General features: G+C 35.8%; 3 protein-coding genes across 6 annotated transcripts; 2 read left to right on the top strand and 1 right to left on the bottom strand.

The window, feature by feature from the left end:
- Positions 1 to 1,445: 1,445 nt before the first annotated feature.
- On the top strand, positions 1,446 to 8,510 carry LOC120011805 (folate transporter 1, chloroplastic). Of its 4 annotated transcripts, none has more exons than XM_038862929.1 (12): positions 1,446 to 1,772; positions 1,907 to 1,983; positions 2,505 to 2,581; positions 3,572 to 3,665; positions 4,142 to 4,235; positions 4,698 to 4,771; positions 4,866 to 4,976; positions 5,359 to 5,430; positions 5,522 to 5,542; positions 5,795 to 5,862; positions 6,251 to 6,393; positions 7,912 to 8,510. In XM_038862929.1, the coding sequence occupies exons 1-11, from the start codon at positions 1,649 to 1,651 to the stop codon at positions 6,381 to 6,383; spliced, it is 945 nt and encodes a 314-aa protein (XP_038718857.1). In that variant the 5' UTR covers positions 1,446 to 1,648; the 3' UTR covers positions 6,384 to 6,393; positions 7,912 to 8,510. The 4 variants fall into 4 exon arrangements, 3 of the variants coding, with proteins under 3 accessions (XP_038718857.1, XP_038718856.1, XP_038718858.1); XM_038862928.1 differs by having other exon boundaries at positions 4,863 to 4,976; XM_038862930.1 differs by lacking the exon at positions 7,912 to 8,510 and adding an exon at positions 6,067 to 6,161 and having other exon boundaries at positions 4,863 to 4,976; positions 6,251 to 6,387.
- A 904-nt stretch (positions 8,511 to 9,414) lies between these two features.
- Positions 9,415 to 14,607, top strand: LOC120013070 (3-epi-6-deoxocathasterone 23-monooxygenase CYP90C1). Its single transcript, XM_038864703.1, has 9 exons — positions 9,415 to 9,877; positions 11,177 to 11,501; positions 11,942 to 12,091; positions 12,333 to 12,605; positions 13,463 to 13,552; positions 13,647 to 13,725; positions 13,857 to 13,963; positions 14,054 to 14,181; positions 14,283 to 14,607. Exons 1-9 carry the CDS (start codon positions 9,663 to 9,665, stop codon positions 14,389 to 14,391), a joined length of 1,476 nt encoding a protein of 491 aa, XP_038720631.1. The 5' UTR covers positions 9,415 to 9,662; the 3' UTR covers positions 14,392 to 14,607.
- A 579-nt stretch (positions 14,608 to 15,186) lies between these two features.
- Positions 15,187 to 16,753, bottom strand: LOC120013071 (ribosomal RNA small subunit methyltransferase, mitochondrial). The gene is made up of 2 exons (XM_038864704.1): positions 16,153 to 16,753; positions 15,187 to 16,066 (listed from the first exon to the last, which is right to left on the bottom strand). Exons 1-2 carry the CDS (start codon positions 16,597 to 16,599, stop codon positions 15,296 to 15,298), a joined length of 1,218 nt encoding a protein of 405 aa, XP_038720632.1. The 5' UTR covers positions 16,600 to 16,753; the 3' UTR covers positions 15,187 to 15,295.
- Positions 16,754 to 23,189: the final 6,436 nt, after the last annotated feature.

Genomic DNA, 23,189 nt, shown 5'->3' with positions numbered 1-23,189 from the left:
GCTTCTTTAGGACACTTTTAAGTAATTGGAAACTGATGCTGCTTTGAACTTTCACTTTGTGACAAGTCTCTTAAGCCCTTTCTACACAATCTATTGCTGTCTTTTCCCACCCTCAGTTCAGATTGCAGGCTACAACTCATCTAACATGAAATTGGAATCGCTAGTGATAGTTGGTCGGTCAGACATCGGTGAATTTGTTCCCGGGCCTTGAACACACCCTCCGTCACACTATGGGTCATGCCCGTTGAATTTTAAAAAAAAATGAGTTCGCCTAACTTGGGCGGGCCTTGAACACACCCTCCGTCACACTATGGGCCATGCCCGTTGAATTTTTTAAGGGTGCCGATATTTGCACACAAATTTGGACTCAATACACACATTTTTTTAAAATATTTTAGTTTACCAATTTATCCTTAGATGAAATTACTTTAAAACCTATCTACTTTTTGCACCCATATTTTTTACTCAATACAATGCAATTAAATTTAACTTTGTAACCCTAATCTTTTAATTAAATTTTTATACGAAGGATCGTTCTCCTCTCGCCTCCTATCTTCTCTTAGTCTTCCATCTTTCTCCCAATATTGGATATTCATGGATTACAAGAACAATATTATGACAGAGAATTCAATGTCTTCGCCTAGTTACATTGAAGAAGAGAGGAAATTTGTTGAAAATTATGAAGAAAAAAAAACACTACAGAGAATCTCGTAGAAAACAATGAAGATAGCGATATTGGATAAAATCCCCCCAATAAAGTAAGTATATAATTTTTTATTTTAATTGTGTTAATATGATATTGTTAAACCCTTCCATGTTAGACGGCGGAGGACATAAGATTTATCCCCCAATATGGAAATTTTAACCACCATCTTTTTATTTTCGAGTGTGATGTATATTTAGGAATTGATTGTTATCGTGATTTGACATTCCCTTTGTTGTTTCACTACAAAAAAGGTATGCAAGATTTTATTATAATTTTTTCCAATAATATGAAGTCTTTTTCGTATATTTCTCCTTAATATAATTCAATAATATCAAGTATTTTGTGTCTATTTCTCCACTTTCTAAACTTAATATACAGAATTGATTTTGAAATAACTGTGAAAAATATTTTAGTGATTATTAAAGAAAGGAAGTTGAGATATATATGGATGGGGAAAGGGTAGTTTAGGATATTAAATATTATATAATTAATATGTATGAAAGGGTTTTTTAGGAAACTCAGTGTGTGTATTGAAAACCAATTAGAATTGTATTAAGTAATTGTGTGTGTTGAGTTCAATATTGTGTACAAATATCGGCTCTCTTTTTAAAAAAAATAATGAGTTCGCCTAATTGGGCCTCTGATTCATTGTGGGCCGTGCCAATTAGTCACTGGGCTGTTCCAGTCCGTATATCTAAAACAGGACTGTTTGGCAGCTCTCAGGCCCTGTAAGGGCAAAAACACAGTAGTTTCAATTTGGAGTGGGCAAGCTCTCAAACGCCTCGTTTAGGCGACGCGCAGATCGATCGCGGGGCGGAGCGAGGCACTGGTGATTGCTCAGAAAAATACTGCAGCTCTGTATATTATTTGCTCTGGAATTCTGCTCAAATCTGCTAAAAGCATGGACTGAAGCAGCCTCTATAGCAGCAAAAGAAAAAGAAAATGTCAGCTTCACAGCGGTCGAACTCCCAATGGCAATGGGAGAACGCCACCGCCGGAGCCCTTGCCGGATTTGCTACTGTCGCCGCCATGCACCCCCTTGACGTCGTCCGTACTAGATTTCAAGGTTGGTGACCGCTCTAAACTCTCTACCTCCACAATACATATCGATTTGCTGTGTAAATATGTCGAGTATAGTTGTAAGTCGGAGAAGGATCTAGTATTTTGGTTTCTTATCCTGCCATGTGATTGGTTTAATAGTTAACGATGGTCGAGTTGCCAATCTTCCAGCTTACAAGAACACTGCACACGCTATCTTAACCATAGCACGCTCAGAGGTTTGTTGCTTTTTTGCTTTTGCTTTTCATATTCCATTGAGTTTAGGGGTTGGTCATTTTCTTCCCTGTACATGTTACAAGGTATCTTTTACCTACACTTCTAATTTATGTGTTGTGATGATCACTGAACTTTCTTAATTCAGCTTCAGAACAAGCTTTTCCAGATTCCAACGATGTTGTTATTTGAGCACCATTAAGCACTTGTAGAAATTTATGAATGAAAATGCAAAAAAGAGAGTGCTTGAAAGATGATAGAGGATTTTGTTTCATTGTATGTAGTGGTTAGATCTTGAGTGTAAAATGCAAATGCTTTTTTTATTATCTCAAATGGTGATATAGAGCGTAAGAAATCAGGAAATTAAATACAATGAATGGATTTCTTGTCAAAGCTACCATCGTAGGAATGTATTTGCTTGTAAAGTGGCTGGGAATAGTGGATTAGATCAGTTATTTTACCAACCTTATGATATAAATGAGTGGGTATGATTTTTGATGATCCTTTTGAATTCATTCTATTGCAGGGTCTGAAAGGGCTTTATGCAGGCTTTTATCCTGCTGTTTTTGGCTCAACTGTTTCATGGGCTTTATATTTTTTCTTGTAAGTGATAGTTATAATGGTTATGTTTGATCTAGTATATATGAAGATGTGTTTCCTCAGTTACTTTTGCTTCATTCTGTATCAGAATTACAGTGATTCTGCGGCTTAACTTCTTTTGTTATTCATCACCATTCAGACTCTCATTTTGCTAAATTCTTTTACTCACTTACCTCACATTTTTTTAGGGCTACTTTTTCTTTTTTTTTTAATCTCTTTTTTGCTTTCCTTTGGCTTATTTTTCTGACACACTGCCTCATGCTATTGTTATCAAATATAACTTATACATTTAAGAAATACGAATATGTGTTAGGGGCATATTATATTGATACAATGCTATTCTTTTATTTTATCTTGACGAAATAGGAAACACTGTTTTTCTAGATGCCTATATGTTACATACTTTAAACATTTAGTTCTAAATTATAGTTGGCATGATATCATTCAGCTCTTGTATTGTCTGATATTTATGTTTCTCTGGAAATATGAAATTTTATGTTAGGTAGAAAAAGAAATGAGATTATTAGATCTGAGGTAGAGTAGCGCCAATTGAAGGTAAGTTTCGAGAAAACCATTTAAGATGGTATCGGCATGTAAAACGTAGAGATAGCGGTGCGGCGGTGAGGAGAATCGAGAGAATTTGTATAGGGGAGAGTAGGAAGCGAAGAGGAAGACTTAAAAACATGGTTGAAGTAGTACAAAAGGTATAGATTCAATAGGAGTTGATGAAAGTATAATCCTAAATAGAAATGAATGGCGGAAATTAATACACGTAATGGATTCCCGTTGATTTTCTCACACACTCATGTGTAGTCATTCCCAAAATTTTGCAATAAAAACTCGAATGATGTCATATTAGATAGAAAAAGTTCCTGGTTTGATATAAGCAAATTGTTCTGTGTACATATTTTCGCAGTTATGTTGATTATTTTTACTTGCATTCTCAAAGTCATTTATTATAAGATTTAATAAGTTCAATATTTTTACTTGTAGTTATGGCCGAGCTAAAGAGAGATACTCTAGGAACAGAAGTGAGGCGCTGAGCCCTGGTCTTCATCTTGCTTCTGCTGCAGAAGCTGGAGCGTTGGTGAGTATGTAAAACCTAATTGCAAGACTTGAAACTTAAAAAGGTCATTTATTGTCCATGCTAAAGAATATTGAGATTGCATACCTGCATCGAAAGATAATTGAGAGGAATATTGAAGTTTAAGAGACTGGTGCGGGTTAGAATGATAGAAATCAAAATGATACATATAAAAGGAGTGTTTTTTTTGGTAAGGATATAGAAAGAGTTTTGTTGTTGAGTGACTTGATTTAAATGGAAAAAGGTATCTTCTGTTGTATTTTCTCATATTTTGAGCGATCTAGTATCAACTATTAATGTTATGCTGACAGGGGTATCGTAAATCAATGTGTATGATAATCTAAATTCTGTTACAAACTGGACCTTGGTCCTGATTTTTGTTTGTTTTAAGGAGAGTGGAAAACTCTTTTGTTTCACTGCAATACTGGTCCTTTATGATTTTGGTCCAATTGATGATTGCGACCTTGTGTCTTTGTCAGGTTTCTTTATGTACAAATCCTATTTGGCTTGTAAAAACAAGATTGCAGCTTCAAACTCCACTTCATCACTCTCGACCATATTCTGGGCTTTATGGTCTGCTCAATGTCTTACATAAACTTGCTTATAATGTGTTCTTTAATTTATATCTTGTACATAAATTTAGTAACATATCTCATGCCTTGAAAATTAATTCAAAGGATATTGATTCTTAGAATTTGGAATGACTTCTTCACTTGATTGATTTCATGTGATGTTGGTTCTTGATATTCTGCATGTCATCTCAGCTGTTTCAATAGATTGCAGTCAAGATTTTAACTGACATTGTGACCTCTATTTTATATAATATTTTATGTAAGAGCTCCCAAGTTCACATTATTCTGGTATTTTTCCTCATATGTGTGTTAAAGCAACTTTAGTTAAGGACATGAATCTTATTGAAACATATTTCCTCTAGCAGTCTTAGCTTGCTTGCCACACAACCTTTTTTCCTGTCCATATAGAATGTTCTCTCTCTTGGTTCTTCTTTGCAATTCTTTTTATTTTTATCAATTTCAGATGCCCTAAGAACCATCATGAGGGAGGAAGGGTGGAGTGCCCTTTATAAAGGGCTTGGTCCCAGTCTTATTCTGGCAAGTTATTGGTGTTTATTCCTGCCTTTTGTTGTTTCATCTGTTACAAGTAGACTTTCTGGCATCTTACTGGTTTCTGTGCATGTTTCAGCAGGTTTCTCATGGAGCTGTTCAATTCACCGTATATGAGGAACTCCGTAAAGTTATTTGCAACTTAAAATCTAAAGGAAGTGAACAGAAGCCTGAAACTGCAGACGATCTGTTGGTATGAATCTGCAACTCGATCTTGATAGTGAACTTTTCATTACATAATATTAAATTACTGATGTGTTTACATTAAGAAAGCTTCTCAGAGTGATTTTTTGTGATATTTGGAAACTTACTTTCTAGTCAGAAGGCAGGATGTTTGGCCATTAAATGAAGAGATTTTTAACCTTATTCTAGTGTTTAGTTGCGCTAACATGTCATTCTTTAGGAATACATGTCATCAAGAATGTGTTCCACTCGTCACAATAATGTTTATAAAAAAAATTGCCATATTGGTGTTTATCTCTCACACCAGTCATAATGAAGAGCTCCACTCGTGCAAGGTTGTAATATGACCTTTTTGAGAGGTTCTATTGACAATATCTGGAATTTTTGTGTAGAATTCGTTCGATTATGCTATGCTTGGGGGAACTTCTAAGGTTGCTGCCATTCTTTTGACTTACCCATTTCAGGTAGCCATTTGCATTGATGTGAAGTCTTACATATAGATGTTTTACCTTGTGATCGTTCTCATGTGATTGGGGTCCAATGGTCCATTTTCAGGTTATTCGAGCGCGATTGCAGGTGAGGCTCATGTTAAGATCTACTGGTCATTCAGTTTTTGTTGACTTAACTTGAAGAAAACAACATGTTATAAAGTCTGATTGATCTGGGACTACAATTCATCTCCTTTGTTCATGATTGAAGTTAGCACTAATGCCATTCTTGAAATGTGTTACTAGTAAAGTTACCCTTTGAGATTGCTCATGCCTTGTTTCATGTCTCCATCATTTGTCACTGAACATGGATGGCTGCTAATTTCTTATCCTTCCGCAGCAACGGCCCAATACAGATGGAACTCCAAGGTATATGGATAGCTGGCATGTAATGAAGCAAACTGCAAGGTTAGAATGAATTCAGCCCAGAACTTTGGTGTCTCTTTACAAGTTTCAGACCATCTATAATTTGTCCATTAATTGCAATACTTGCCATCAAGAAAGTTATTCAAAGTTTAACCTTTTCGTGTTAGACAAGAAAAAGAATAATCTTATTAGATCTCTCTGTTTCTTGAAAATTATTCAATGTTCTGAAAACTTGCTGATGCACAGATCTCTCTATAAGGAGGTGCTAAACTACAGATCTGGTTTAATGAAAGACTGAAAAATAATTTTTATGATCAGCTCATCGAAGCCGAAGAAAAAAAGTTTGCTGACTAGAGTGTTAGAGTTCTTCTTAAGAAGTCTCAAATTATTTATTCACTCATGTTTATTCTGTTTCATGTGGGGCATGCAGATTTGAAGGCATTCGAGGTTTCTACAAGGGCATCGTGCCAAACCTTCTGAAAAATGCCCCTGCTTCATCAATAACATTTATTGTGTATGAGAATGTCATGAAACTGCTAAGATTGGCAAACAGGAGTGACTGAATCCTTCTCAGTAAGTTCTCTTGGCATTCTTTCATAGCTACTAACCTCTATGATTCATGGCAAGAAAAGGAATTACAGTCATACAGATCGTACTGGATCATGTACTAGTATAATGTTCCATTTTTCTTTTAAATTTTAATTCTTTGGCCAGTTTTTTTAAATTGATCTTAGTGTCAGTTTCTGTAAGGAGATGTGTGCTAATGTTAAATATACTTTCTTTGTGCTGTAAATTGCTGAAACAAAACTAATACTTCAGAAAATTACGAACCTAGAGCTCGAGTGTTATTGAGCAAGCTTGCTTGCTTGGGGCCAAAACGTAGTCCATGTTTTTCTGTAAGTAATCCTGAAAAGAACTTATATGATGACTGTCTTGAGACTTCTTGAGCTTGCTCATGTTGGATAAAAATGGTGGCCATCTAGGATAATGACTTCCAGGTTAGGGAAAATGCTCTTGAAGATACCTCCAAGTACGTATTCTCTTAAAGAAATAAAGTCGAATCCTGTATCTTTTTTACCTACCGTGAACTTCGTTGGAACAGTAATCTTCAATCCTTGCGAAGGTGCAAGTAGCTTCCACAGTTGCTGTAGTCATTTTTGCTGGTAAAATGCCTAATAAAGTTAGGGGCAACAGAGTGTTTGGAGCCTTATAAGAGTGTGTGCACTTATAGGTCCCCGGAGCAATAGTAGTTGAAAGATCCAGGGAAGCCAGATTCCTGAAACTTTTCTGCATAGACCTGGAGTTCCTCTTCTGTATAGATGACTAGGTATTTGTGAGGAAGAAAAGGTTAGGTACCGGGAACTAAGATACGTAAAACCCATCTCCAAATTTTCTCTAAAAGGTTGAAGGGGCTTAAACATGGATGCGGGAGGGGATTACTGGCCAAATATGCTTCCAAAGTTAAACCAGAAGAACATCCATACAGTTGGTCATATAAATGACCTTAATTCGTGCTAACAACCTAACTGATTACGAATAATGTTTCATGCACTCAAAATGTGATCCCATTTAACTCCTAGTTAGTGTGGAGTGTTGGATGTTAAATGGGTTTTACATGTGTGTTTATAATCAATGGTTATTTCACATGTCACATAGATTTAGGGGTGTTATTATGGGTGGATGTAGCATTACTCAACAGGATACTAAATATCCAGGGTCGAGTAATTAAGCATAATGGACCGAGTTTGTACCTCACACAACTTAAAACGCAAATTATATCCCTCTTTACAGATAACTGCCATAGCCATTTCAGGAGTCTTAATGTATTCAGACCAATATTGCAGTTGCTGAATGCATTATGACTGCTGTGTTGAGAGGGATAATCTTCAAGTCTTCAATTAAGTCACTGCAGTTTTAATCACAGCCGTTCAATCTATTTGTCAATGTGGAATTCCCACAATTTTTTGAATTTGATAAATAGACTGGACGTCTGTGATTAAAACTGTAGTGACTTAGTTAATGCTATTCTTTGATGGCTCTTTGAGAATTCTATACAATTCACTGATTACATATCTATGATCAAATTTGCAGCACCAGCAAACAAAAGGGTGGTCAAACCGCAACTGTTAACTTCCCCATGGAGGAAAGGAACAGTTTGGTTCAAGTGCAGGCGCAGCCATGACAAATGGCACAAAGAAACAAAGAAGTTAACTATTGAGGAGTCATATCTCAATCACAGAATCATGAAAAGATAGTGCTGGTGCTTTGATATGCATATGAAAGAGAGAGTGATGGTGGGAAGCAGTGGTGATCACTGTTAGACTACTGAAACTGATGAAGACAAGACTATGGGTTTGTGGGTTGTCCCCATAATACACCACTGAAGGCTGACACTTTTGGCGCCCCTTTTGGACCATTATCTCACGTGCTCACTCCATGCTCTAATTATGGGTTCCAAAAAGAAAATATACATACATTTATATAGCTTCTCTCTTACATTTGTTGTTTAGGGGTAACAAGGAGTCCGTTGGTTGAGATTGTGACACGATGATAACTTTTAGCGTAAGCAAAAGATCGTGAGTTCAAATCTCAGGGGGGTTTCTATTATTGTAGTTTGCAAGATTGACTTTACTCAACTCAACGTGTACATGGGGGTTGTTCGGTCTTTCACGAGAGCTGAGATTTACTAATCTGGTGGACAATGTCCATGGGTTTGTCGGGTCTTTTATGTAGCTCGAGATTTATCAGTTAATTGTTCAATGATTAGGTTTCATGCTACAAAAGAAAGTATTATTTATACGTTAAAATATAAATTTTAATCTCAACCGTTGTTCATATCCAACGGCTGAGTATGAAGTACGTAAAGGACACCCGTATGAGAGAGAAGGTTAATATAAATCCAACAGAGGCCCTAGTGGCGTTGAATATGTGTGTGGAATCATGGAAATTATTAGTACCACCTTATGAGGTTGAAACGTCTCTGCTTTAAATAATGGGCACATGCATGTATTGCTTAATTAATCAAGATCCTTAATATTATATGACTTGATGACCCGACAAGCCAATTACAAAGTGATAAAGACAGACTGGCCATCAACTACGAGATTCAAGACTTCCACATCCAAAACATTATACAATTATTCAATTAGTGACACACAGAAATAATGGGATTTATTATCTTATTTTGATTTGACTTTTAATATGCACAACCACCAAAATCATACAGAGTTGACCGAGTTGATTACTGATATTTCATGAAATTCATAGATCTTAGGTTTGAAATCTTCGAAGATTAGGTGCACGGTCCGGGATTTGCTACTAGGCAAGGGTTGCCTACGATAAAAAGAAAAATATTGTATATAAAATCAGAATCCGAAAGCATTGACTATGCACATTCGGAAATTAGGTATGCCAATTTCAAAGAAGAAATAAAGTAGGTGTGCCGATATGGTAATTATAAAACCTTTTAATATATTCCTTTTTTTGTGTTTGTTTCATTAATTTAGCTACTATATATACTAGTATATATATTTAACGCATTTTTTTTTTAATATGATAGACGGCATGGCGTTGGTACTACTGGCCACCCCCCATTTAATGAGTAGTTGTGCAAACTTTCCAGATATTCCTCTCTCACACAGTAATCATCCAGAGCATCAAATATTATATATCTCTCCCCCTCACTCCCAATATTTCAATCCCCTCGCTCCCCCTCCGTCTCTCTCTCTCTCTCTCGTTCTTGCATGGGGTGAGAAAGATAAGCCATGTCTTCGTTTTGGTGACAGGATTTCTTTTTCTTGGGATTGTTGTAAGAAAACTAGGGTTTTGGAGATTCTGTAAGGATGAATTGTTGGGTTTTGGTGTGTGTGGTGGTGGTTGTGATAGGATGGTTTTGGTACAAGAACAAGAAGATGAAGGCAGTGGAGATTGAGAAGAGAAGTGGAGGAGTGATTCCAAAAGGGAGTTTAGGTTGGCCTTTGATAGGAGAAACTCTTGAATTCATAGCTTGTGGCTATACATCTAAGCCTGTCAGTTTCATGGACAAACGCAAACTCCTGTAAGCTCTCTTCTCTTCCTCTTTTGATCTCATAAGTTAATTAGTAATATTTTTTCTTAATTCTTAATTGGTTTATTGAAATTTTGATTTATAAGTTATTTAGTATCCTAGCTTTGATTAGTAAATCTTACCAAATCCTAATCATTATATGGTTAATTAAACGAAAATATTAGGTATACCAATATATTTTGTCACAATTATCATAAATATTAAGATAGACGCATATTAATTATATGAAATCGCAAATTCCACGTGCTCCACATGATTAAGCTTTAGGGTGGCTAACATTGGGATCCGTAAAATTACTCCTTATAGCGTTTGTGGTTTTTATGTATATTCGTGCTATTCTCAATAGCACAGTAAACGAGAATAAACTTTGAAGAAAATTTATGCTAGTGGCGGTCTTCTACGAATAGTTGCGGAGTAGAGAATTATTTTAATTTGGTTAAATAAGAATCCTAATCATCTTAGTGACTCACATGTCAATCAAGGGATAAGATGAATTATTGAATTGACGGAGATCCTAACATTTTTGTTAAGCAAGTTATTTACATAATTAATTTTTTAATTTATATTAGTGCAAAAAAAAAAAAACTCTAGTGTGGCATTAAAATGTTAAAATTGGTAGTGACAACACGCCAAAGACCAGAGTTGGGAGTGAAGCCAGCGGAGCAGTGAGTAGCTACTGTTGTAGACTTTAGACATTGCTTGTGCAGGCAGTAAACCGCAGCCTAGCTGGCTATTCCCTATAGGTTTTCAGCTTTTCAATGAATGGCAAGCACCTTTCCATAAATTTATTTATGTTCTACCAAAACTTCTTCTTACTTTAATTACCTTCAATCAATAAAAAGTACCCAACTATGGAAGTCAAAAAGCAATATTCTTATCAAAATATATAAAGATCAAATTCATTGTGATCTTTTCTAAAAGAAAAAAAAAATTATTGTGATATTACATGACAATTTTAGACCATTGTATATCAAGTCAAAACACTTGATGTTTCAATCAGAATGAATTATATTTTTATTTCAAATAAAAATATAAAAATATATCATTGGGTTCGTTACGTTAAATACTATGCATTTATAATTTTTCTAAATTTTTTCAAACAAATTTTATGCACCAATCATGGGACATGTGCATAGGTCTTTTTCTGGGTTCGATTTCACATGGATCATGTACGTTCTTCTCAATATTTGACATAGTTGGGATAAAAAACACTCGGTCCCTTGACATTTTTAATGTGGAAAAAAAAAAGATGAAGCCCCACTTTTTATTTTTACTTGAATAACCATGCAGGTACGGCAATGTGTTCAAGACAAACATATTGGGAACACCAATTATAGTGTCAACAGATCCTGAAGTGAACAAGGTGGTCTTACAAAACCATGGCAATGCATTTGTTCCTGCTTATCCCAAATCAATTACTGAGTTGTTGGGAAGGAACTCTATTCTACAAATGAATGGGAATTTACAAAAGAGATTGCATGCACTCGTCGGTGGATTCTTGAGATCACCACAGTTTAAAGCCAGAATCACAAGGGACATTGAAGATTCAGTCAAACTCACTTTGGCTTCTTGGAAGGACATGCACCGAATACTCGTTCAAGATGAAACAAAGAAGGTCCAATCCCTCCCTCCCTCACTCTTCTCTCTCTCACTAGCTAGTACACTGCATGATTAGTTGCATGCATAGATAAACATGTATTGTATACATACAAGCATGTACGTGGGAGTGGTAAATTTATAGGGGTGCAATTTGAAAGTCACAAATTCAATTCTTGTATCAAGTGGATAGAGTACGTGAATGAATCCAAAACTCAACCACCTGGTGATAGTTTAGTTGATCGCCCGAGATCGGGAGCAACTATTTCCAAATGGTTTGGACAGAGTGTCGATCCAACTAACCTGTCGGTCAAATTTGCACGTGTCTAGCCTAGCCTAAGTTTGAACTTAATGGATTGTACAAAAGGCAAATAACTCAATCTTTGGTGCAATTGTCATGAATTTATTTGTATATATAACTAAGATTTGTGCCTTTTAATTGCGTTGTGGGTATCGCAGATTACATTCTCTATACTGGTTCAAGTGTTGATGAGCGTTGGTCCAGGAGAAGACCTAGACTTTATCAAGAGAGAGTTTGAAGAGTTTATTAAAGCCTTGATTTGTATACCAGTTAAGCTTCCGGGGACAAGACTCTATAAATCTTTGAAGGTAATACACGAAATCACATTTGATGACCAAAAGTACGAAAATACTCGAGATTTATGTTTTTTTGTCACAGTCATCCCAAATACTTAATACTTAGATGGCTTCACATGATTCATGTGAATTTGTATACGCTTGTCTTAATATTTGAGATAGCTGTGACAAAAAATTACTGAGATCCGTAAGACGGTTGTCAAAAGTCTGGTACTCTAATTAGGGTTCTTTGGTTTGATTTCATGAAATGCAGGCTAAGGAGAGATTGCTGAAGATTGTGAGAAAGATTGTAGAGCAAAGAAAGATAGCAATGGATGATGTTTATTCAGGTGAAGCAAATGATGCAGTGGAAGTTCTGTTACGTGAAAGCAATGGTGATGGAAATGAGAAGCTATCGCTGACGGTTGATGAAATCAGTGATCACATTATAGAGATGATGATCCCCGGAGAAGAAACCCTGCCGACGGCCATGAGCATAGCTGTCAAATTCCTCACTGACAGCCCCGTCGTCCTAACCAAGTTAATGGTACGTATTCATATTTGATCATTTCTGTAGAGGTTTCTTTTGTGATCGGACGGTTGGGATTACTCCAATCTTGAAGTTCATAAGTGGGCCCCCATTGTAGTTGTCGGTAGACAATTAGACACAAGTCATTTTCATCACGCACACGTGTTTGAATGAGGGCCCACTCATTATGTGCAAGGTTTTTCAGCCGTATGATAGTAAGGTATTAATTCAGTGTCTGTGAGATTTGCGACCACAAATGCTAGTTGACAGCCCTTCACGTTTGTTTCCAACCGTACATGTAGATAGGATGGACCATTTGTGTTCAATTTAATTATGTGATATATAAATATCTGCACTGCTCACATGCAAACGTTAGTGATTTTACATATTATAGATGTCCTTTTTTGAACTGGTGGGGCCCATCCATTTCACCCTTTTTTTTTAATCCAAGGGAAATTGGGAGGGGTAGGACTTGAACTCATACCCTAATGGATGGACCATCTCTTACATGTTAACCATTTTTGTTTCAACCACTTGCTGATTTGCCATCTGTTTCACTCTTGAGTACATGAAAAAGCGGACATCCGCATCTAAGAATGACCATTTTTGTTTCAACTTTGTTTCACATTAGATGAGAAGTGGAAAAGATATATGAAATCATGAACGTGTGCTTATTCGTGGTAGCTCTGATGCATTTGTAGTAAGTAACTTGCCATATTTACCTAAGTTATTGTTCATCACGTAATCCGTAAGTACTTTTAGATTTCCATTCCTGCAATATATAGTGTGGCTTAGTTTGTTTCATGGAACCTATTTGTCATGATATTTATATTTTGCGAGTAAATATGATAAATAGTGTTCAACTGTTCATGCAGGAGGAGAACATGGAGTTAAGGAGGCAAAAGACCGAGTCGGGCGATGATTATAGTTGGATCGATTACATGTCATTACCATTTACTCAAAATGTGAGTATCACAACATGTTTTGGATACATTTATAATTAGGGATGGTTTTATTAATACTAATTTCGTTCATCTCTTCCTTTTTTGGCGTCATTAGGTGATTAGTGAAACTCTTAGAATGGCGAATATTATTAATGGGGTATGGCGGAAAGCTCTTAAGGATGTACAAGTTAAAGGTAAGTAAACCGCATATATATATATATATGTTAAGAATTAGTGTGCTTAAAGCACTTGACATTCTTTTTTTGTTTGTGACAAATAAATTAGTTTTCATATTTTAGGCTTTTGAATGGTGTTTGTGGTGCAGGCTATTTGATACCACAAGGGTGGTGTGTGTTGTCAGCTTTCATATCTGTTCATATGGGAGAAGAATATTATGCAAACCCATATCAATTTGATCCATGGAGATGGGAGGTACGTAACTAATTAACCTCTCCATATCCCAAATTTCTCCCCTGAAAATTAGTCTTGATTTCAAGCTTCGTTTTTGAAATTTGTTTACAGAAAAATAGAGCAGTAGCGAACAACAATAACTTTACACCGTTTGGTGGCGGACAGAGGCTATGCCCTGGTCTAGAATTATCCAGGCTCGAACTCTCAATCTTCCTTCACCATCTGGTCACCAGTTATAGGTAATTAGAGATTACTGCTGTTATGGGATCTAGATAGGAAGAACTCTGCATTGCTAAAACACTGTTTCTATTTTTTATTTTTTTTTTTGTTGTTGTTGCAGTTGGGTGGCAGAGAATGACGAGATTGTTTACTTCCCAACAGTCAAGATGAAGAGGAAATTGCCCATCATCGTCAAAACTATACAAGATAAGATAAACTCATCACAGTGAAGTAAAAATATACATTTATGGCTCAAATTATAGGGAGACAGATTCATGGGGGGGTTTTCCCTACTCTTATCTATTAGTGTTAGTTCTGATGTCTCTGTCTTCTTCTATCCATTGCTGGAAGGCTCTTGGGGTCGTCCTTTATGTCCTGGAGAAGTTATTGCAATTTTATTTAGGTCCTCCACACATCTAATGCGATTTCGTTGATGATTCGATAGCAATAATATTTTGGGTGGTTTTGGGGTCATGGTGGTTTGAGGTTGGTGGAGCCATCTCTACTGGCAGCAGGTGGAAGATGGGGGTGTTTCGGGGTTGGGCCTCTGTCATCTCTCTCTTCAGAGGCTAAGGGGACCAGGGGAGGAGAAGAACAGTGGCTCTCTTGACATAGGGATTAGTGTGAAAGCCATACATGGAACTTATAGGAACCAAGTTTAAAGTTCAGTTGATAGCAGGACCAACTTGTGGTCTTTTCACCATTCATGTGCTTTTTTTATGGGTTAGGAGTTACGAGCTTGCCTTTGCTTTGTGAGCCTTGTCCATGTTATTTTAGGCCCAAAAATGCCTTCTGTTTTTCCGTTACAACGGGTGATAAAAATGGTTTGCCTGAGAGGGATCCTGGTGCTCCACAATTAGTTTAGAATAAGAGAGTCTACAATTTTAACTCAATAATTTGAAATTTTTGCACGGTCACAGCGCTCTTTCAGTTTTTTTTAAAAATTTTTAAAACTTGTATGACTTTTTCGATGTGAATTATATACTCTAGAGAATTGTAGAGCTCAATCAAACAACATTGGAATATACTTATGTGTTCTTTGTTTTTTATTTTCCAATGCATGAACCAGGCGAAGAAAAAACAATAAAGTTACAAGAAAATAAAGATGACAAAAATATCAAAAGCAAAGTGCTGCTATGAACTGTCAGTAGCAGCAAATGCTACATTTTTTGCATTCTTAGACTTTGCTTGGTCATGAAAATATATTCCAGCCTGATTAAATGAAGACAGCAACTGCAACAACTCTTCATTTGACAGTTTTGAAGGCCTCTTCTTGTCGAATCCTTCTGAGTTTAAGACCTCAATTACCTTCTCTTTGAACAAACCCACTTCAATTTCTGAGGAAGAAGATGAACAAAGTCTTCCTTCATCACTCTCCCCTTCTTCAGAGTCATCAGAATCACTACTACATTCAAAATATTCACAGCCATTATCAGCAGTCTCAGTTCTAGAGCCTGTCATTTTGGACAGCCTTAGTAGCTCAAGCACCTTCTTCTTCTGTTTAAGAATTGCTCCTAATGTCCTGTTCTTCTTATTGAAACACGTCCTGGTGAATGCCGACCACTCTTGCAGATTAACATCCGGGATGTCGGCTTTTGGACGAATTATCACTACGGAGGAGTCAACTTTTGGGCATGGAAGAAAGTCTCTTTTGCTCACATCCATCACGAACTCCACTTCAGCCACCAACTTCACATTCACGGCTAATCTGTTGAACTCAGAATCACCAGGTTTGGCCAACAACCGTCTGGCAAACTCTTTCTGCAGTAAAAGTGTCGCACTTCTAAACGGGTTCATTCCATACACCAATTTGGTCACCAGAGGCGACGATATCCCGTATGGGATGTTGGCCACGACAAGATCAAATTGGGGAAACTCAGTTCTCAATGCATCTTTACGTATGACCTGCAAACTCTCAGCCAAGTAAAAATTTCAGAATCTCAGTGAGGCATTTCATCAAACAGGTGTAGCGTAACCTGACTCTTACTCACATTGAGCTTGTCTTGAAACCCATGTTCAGCTACGCGTTTGTTAAGAATTTCTACCATTCTCGTGTCAATCTCAACTGCGACGACCTCTTTAGCTGCGTCAAGAAGCCTCAGAGTGAGATTGCCGGTGCCGGGTCCGATCTCCAAGACGGTATCGGTCGTTTTTATGGAAGAAGTTATAACGATTTTGTCGAGCACTCGAGGATTGGTGAGGATATGTTGGCCCTTGCTCTTGTACAGATACAGATCATGTGCCTCTGGATTTTGCTTTCTCTTCCCAGTATACGAATCATCTCTGTCTCTGCCGTCCGTTCTGCGAGAATGGCGACTAGATTTCGAGCTCAGTTGTCGCTGTTGTTGCCGGAAAATGAGCCGAGTCAGTTCGATGGGAACTCGCTTGGGCTTGCAAAGCATCTCTCGTTTTTCTTTAAATGATAAAATGAACCTCATTATTTAGAGAGAGAGAAAGACATAATGAGCCAAGCCACAGGCCCACAATGAACCCCAAAACTCAAGCCCATCTCTTGTAAGAAGCCACTTCAGGCCCAGAAAGCCCAACAAGTATTTTGCTTGTATAAGGGAAATGGCTACGTTCAATTGCATGGTGAAATCAGGCATCAGTGATCATCAACCTATGCAAGAAACATCAATGAACTCTCTTACCAAAAACTTGACTATCATTATAAGATATTATACGTTTTTCAAAGTTCAAGTCCAAGATCAATCAATCACATAGTTTTTAGGGTCTTTTAAGGCTCACGGCTTTAAAACGTGTCTTATTAAGTCGAGGAAACTCATGAACTTATAACACATCCCATCTTGTTGCCATAAGTCTTGACGCATCCTGTTGCCAAATGTGCATCTTGTTCTGCTACTTAAGTGATCGATGCTCATTATTTTATTTTTTAGGTTTTCTTTCTACTAGCTAGGCTCGTGGATGTGGAATGTATGTTAAATGTTGCCATGCAGGCTAGAAGCCTTGTACATGGATGCAGGACTTTTCATCTCAATGAGACTTCATCTACATTAAGTTTGTGGGCTTCGAGCAATATAACTCAGCACAAGCTTTTGGTGGCTTCATGAAGTTCAAGACTATCACCAGGTGGTCCAAATCACAGTGGTCGCTTATGGATACGCTAAATACCTTCATGGCAATGACTTTGTCCTTCTAGGGTTCCTATTCTACCACCCATCATTGCTTCAAAAGAATCAAAACATGAAGGAATGCTTTGCTTTAATAATAATATAATAATAAAACCCATTTGACGAATCAAATTATGACAGAATTTCTATCCACCCAATTTTTTTTTAATAACGTGGAACCCATTCAGCTTTTCATTGGAGAATTGGTTGGTAAATCCTGGATCACATGGAAGACCTCGTAACTCTCATGAACCAATTGAGACATGAGCTGAAGTCCAGTGCGGGAGATAGCGCACATTAGCACATGATGGTCTAAGTAAGAATTAATCTCACAAATTGTGATAATAAAAAACACTCATGGGACTTGAACTCACGACCTCCCGCTTAGGCTAAAAGTTACCATGGTTAAGTTCACCATCTCAGTCAACGACCCATTGTCACTCGATGACATGAATTTCGACCACCAATGGCAAGCACGAAAAATATTATATGTGCAAGGATATTAGTGTGCTTTTTTCTTTTTCTTTTTTTTTGTAATCGAGAATCAAATCATAAATTTTCCTTTGGACATTTAATATGGTTAAAATTCGAGTCGTCACATCTATGTGAATAAAAATTTATTACATGATGACAGGATAACTTAGGTCAAAACCCAACGTATCGCCATAATGATATTGCTTTTAAAGATCATTTGCGAGAGAAAGAAAAAATACATTTTCTATTAGTGGAAAACTTGTTACTCCAATAATGAGAGAAAAAAAAAAGTTTTTGCATGTCAAAAGTGTGATGTTGCCATATTTACTCTTTTTGGGCGGTGCCATCACATTCACCATTCACCGATGCCATAGTTTTTTGGGTGGATTTTTATGCTTTGCTTGTCCAATCCAGGCAACTTCGGAATCATGAAAAGAAATTGTAATGATTTGTCTTCCACCATATGCTTTGCATTGCAATTTCTATTAATTTATTTCATTTTAATAATAAAGTAATTAAATGTAACGAAACTCTTTTTAAAATATGGATTTATTGAATTTGTTCCTCTTTTTTACTTTGTGAGAAGCTTGAGTGAGACTCAACCAATCATCCATGGGAAGGCAACAAATCCAAGGTAAGGAAAATGATTTTAATTTTATATCAGGAGACTATAATTATTTATAGTTTTTAATAGTGATTAGGGAATCATTAAAAACATTAGTTTTATAGTTTGCCATTAGATGGATAGTTGTTAATATATTTTTAACTTAGTTAACAATATTACTTTCTTTTTTTTAAATCTAGTTGAAAATTCTAAGGGTGGACTCTTTCATAATGAGCTAAAACTAAATAGCATATTTAGTCATTAGATATAGTATCACATATTTCACATCGCAATAATTAGTACTCCATTATAGTGTTGCTAATTAGTGAATTAAGCACAAAGATAAAAGCATATTCAATGGCCCTAATTCATCTACATTAATTTCTAGTGTGGGCATTGATAAAAAAAGAAACAATTAAAAGCCACAAAAAGTAAAGTAAATGTATTGGCTTACCCAACTATATATCCCCATTTTTCTTTATATACACGAAACGTACTTCTTATTAGATGTTGAAGCAAAGGAGATTCATGAGCCTCTCTTTCAAAAGATGTTACATACTCTTTGTAATTCATAATGTTGACTAAAAAGGACTTTGAACATGCACCTAGAACCTCACTATATTGTCCAATTTGTAAGGACACTCGGATTTGATGAAAATACATGAACCCAAAATGCCCAATATATACTCACTTTTCGTCAAATTCAAACCAATCAATTTTTTTATCGAGAATAACTTCATCCAAACTTGTCATTTGGACATCTGACATGGGTTTAAACTCGAGATGTCAGGTCTGCGTGCACATAAAATTTTCACCTGATGACATGATAAGTTGGGTTAAGACTCAGCTCGTGGCCAAACCAATCACTTGATTGGCTAAGAAAAAAATGATTCACTAATTGAAGTGTTTTTAAAATATAATAATGGAGATGTGTTTTATTTAGGGACAATGCCAACTTGCCAAGCCGGTACTCATTAGTGTCTCTTTTTCTTATTTTTCTCTCTCCTCTCTTTCTTCTCTTTCTCTTTCTTCTTCTTCTTCGTTTCTTCGTCTCTCTCTCTTTCTTCTTCTTCTTCTCCCCTCTCTCTCTCTCTCAATCTATTTTTTGTAATTTAAAGCTTAAAAAACTTTAAATCTATTGTTTATATTCTTCCTTCCTTTTATTTAAGTGTAGATATTGGGTACATGATTTTCGTTCAGGATTTCCTTGAGTTTATGAGTACTAGATCTGAAATAATTAATATGTCAAGTTCTGCAAAATCATTCAGACATGTTCACGTTAGTGTATCATAATAAACATAACCCTTGTCATATTTCTTACTGGAGCAAATGACCTTAAAAAAATACTCAATCTATAGTACATGGTTCTACATTACAATGTCAATACATTAATATGATCATATAGGTCAATATTAGTCTAATATTAATTTTTACAACAAAACATGAAAGAAAAAGTCTCAAATCCAGACGATTTCGACAACGGTTCACTACATCACCACCGTCGTTAGAATACCCTCATTGAATGGTGTTTCATATAGTAGGTACTAATATGTCATTTTCCGCTTTATTTAAGAATGTGACATTAACCTAAAAAGCATCTTTCCACAGAAGGATACAAAAAAGTTACGTGCTCAAATTTATGGTATTTACCATTTCTGTTGACTAATTATCCTCTAGTTCTTACACAAGAGTAAATCCCTTTTATTAATACACATATATAACTTGCCAAGCAGGGAATTCTAGACCCATAGAGACATTAATTTAGGTAAAATTAGGCACAATATTAATTGAAGTCTTAATAGTTCGGTCCTTGTATATCTTTCGGCTTCATAAAAGAGTGGGGGCCCTACAAATTATACATTTTGTTAATTGATGCCTCAAGTATGCTTGAATATATGAAACAACTTTAGAGATAAGGGTATACTTGTTCTTCTTTTTCGTAAAGAAAATGATGAGCAGGGGCGACCAGCTTAGCAAACCCTCGAGTTTGACCATAGGAATACTCATCCGCTTGTAGAATGGAAGATTGTTATTGGATACTTTAGGGATTGAAAGAGAATGAAAACAAGACATATGTATATATAAACATATATAAATTAATGTATGTATATATACATTTATTAAAGTATAGAGAATCACGTGAGGCTCACAATCTTGAAGACAAATGTATGTTAGGACGTCCCTAGTCTACATGCTTTAAGCATCCCGGCATTTACAGGAATGTGTGTACATGTATGTTTGTAACAATTTGACTCTTTAAGAGCATCGTATAAACCCTAAATATCACACATTGAACAAAATTAATAGTCAAAACACCCTAAGATACGTGCATGCATGATTAAAATTTAAGGAAAAAAAAACACTCTTGAAATGTTAGAAAAATAATTAGAAATAATTAGCCTTAATTTGTTGGGAGAAATAAAATGTTAAAGTTCACACATATAGAACAAAACCAAACCCTAGCTAGTGGTGGGGGGCAAAACATGAGTGCATGCGATCTTCCCAAAGTTTCCACAGCCAGATTGGATTGGATTCAGAATCAGTAATTTGAAGGGAACGTAATGTTATAGGTACTCTTTTGCACAATTCGCATGGCCCTGCAGTTACCATCACCGATATAATTATATATATTTCTTGATAAGGACGAGATCTCCATTCCTTCTGTTGTGTATTCCTTCCGTGCTGTTTCTTTCACCCTCTCATACATACACCCATAAATATATATATATATGGGTTTATAGTATTTTATTTAATTTAAATCTCCAGTTATTATTTTAATTGAGATGGGACGCCAAGTCTTTGTTGGGGTTTGCCAGAAAAGGAAGTTGATATTCTGGATGTGTGGTGTGTAGGTTTTGGAATTTTGCACGAATATGAATCAGCTGCCAATTAATGCGAGACTCTCTCTTTTATTTTATTATCAGTTTTTCATATAAATTAATAAACAAATACTCCTTTTCATATAATTTAATAATTAGACTTACACATTTATTCGTAGAAATATCAACCTCGATGGAACAAAATTGATTATGTCGAATTTATTGGGAATATTGAAAAAATAGATGGTTTCGAAAAGTAAAGTATAACTTTCTTTTTTGAGTAATACACGATATATTTATAATATCATATATGTTTTAGTCTAATTTATTTTGTTATTAGGTGAAAAATCTATGTCGTAGAACCCGAATTTAAATAATAGTTTAAATCCATATTAAATATTTAAAAAAAAAACGGTGCAACCCAACTCATGTTGATTGACAGAAGCCGAGAGAGAGAGAGAGAGAGCTAACAATGGGATTTGTGGCTCTTTTGGGAGGTTTGCATTAATTTCCCCCAACCAAACGTACTGTAGAAACAATATGATACGATCGTTAAGACAAAAGGCAGTACGTTGATTAGTGGCACTGTGCAGATCACTTTACTGTCACGGGGAATAGTATTAACAGTGATCACAGATGCCTCATTTTAATCATAAATAAAGTGAAGGGCAGGGCAGGCTAAGATAAGGTAGTCAACCATGGAGACAAACACAGGGCTCGAGAATGACAGGCAGAGAGCGATGCGAGAGGGAGAATTATTGGGACTCTCCCATACGCTCCTTCATTCCTCACTCTTCCTTAAAGCGCGTGGCATACAACTTTCAATCTAATTATAGACAAAAATACATGAATGTGATTAGGGTTGTTGGAGCAATTGCAGTAGTGTTAATTTGCTAGCCCAACAAAAATTTATATTGGGTCTCACTTCTATTACATAAAAAGTTAAGGAAAACACGTCTCTCAATAAAACCACATCAACAAAATACATATTCCTATACATTTTCCTTCCCACCCAACATGGTGGCCAACAAATTCCTATGCCTTTCATGTTGTCCCCAATAAAACTACACCAAAACACAATCTTTCAATATAAAACACATCTCCCAATATAGCCACATCAGCAAAACACAAAACTCAATACAACCATATCAGTAAAACACAAAACCCCATATATATTTGTTGGCCCAGACAAAATAACACCATTGCAAATGCTCTTAACAAAAACTGTTAAAACCGAAACCGTTCGAAACCCAATCAATTGGTTATTTTTAATAAAAAAAATTACATGTTTATCCATTAAAAATCGAACCTAACTGAAAAAACCAACCAAAAATCGGGAAAAAACCCAGATAAAATCGATTTTTGGATTATTAAATTTATATCAAAAAACCAACCATTAACACCCTTAAACATGATCATAGTAATTATTATATTATTTACTCCATTTAGTTAGTAAATCACTAGATCATGTTCTATAACCATCAAAGATATATATATAATTTAAAGTTTTTTTTTTTGATGCAAAGATATATTTAATTTATAAAGGTTAAATCGTAGAAAATGAGACTAGTTAAAGCTAGCCAGCTGTGAATGTGATTTTGAAATTTTTGACAAAGGACACACAAATCTTTCGTTGATTCTCCCCGACCTCATTTCACTCGAATATCGTGGGTATATTGTGCTGTTAATAGTTGATGATTCAAGTAACTAAAAAACAAATCCTTAAAAACTAAATCATAAATCCCAAAAACTAAAACATAAATCTCTAAACTTATTTTAACCCATAACAAGTTAACAAAGGTTTCTTTTGGACAACCTATTATATAAGGTCACATAGTTGGGTTGCTACCTAACGTAAACCACTTGAAAATAGTTATGTTAACTCAAGATCGAACTCTCAATAGCGGACAATATTTTACGCCTTAAGTCCGGATCAGATAACCAATTAGGATATAACCCAATAAACTCTAAATCTTAAATCATAAACCCTAAAAAATGTT

The sequence above is a fragment of the Tripterygium wilfordii genome, chromosome 13 (assembly GCF_013401445.1).
Source record: "Tripterygium wilfordii isolate XIE 37 chromosome 13, ASM1340144v1, whole genome shotgun sequence".
Lineage (NCBI taxonomy): Eukaryota > Viridiplantae > Streptophyta > Magnoliopsida > Celastrales > Celastraceae > Tripterygium > Tripterygium wilfordii.
This window is presented reverse-complemented; position numbering and strand designations above follow the sequence as displayed.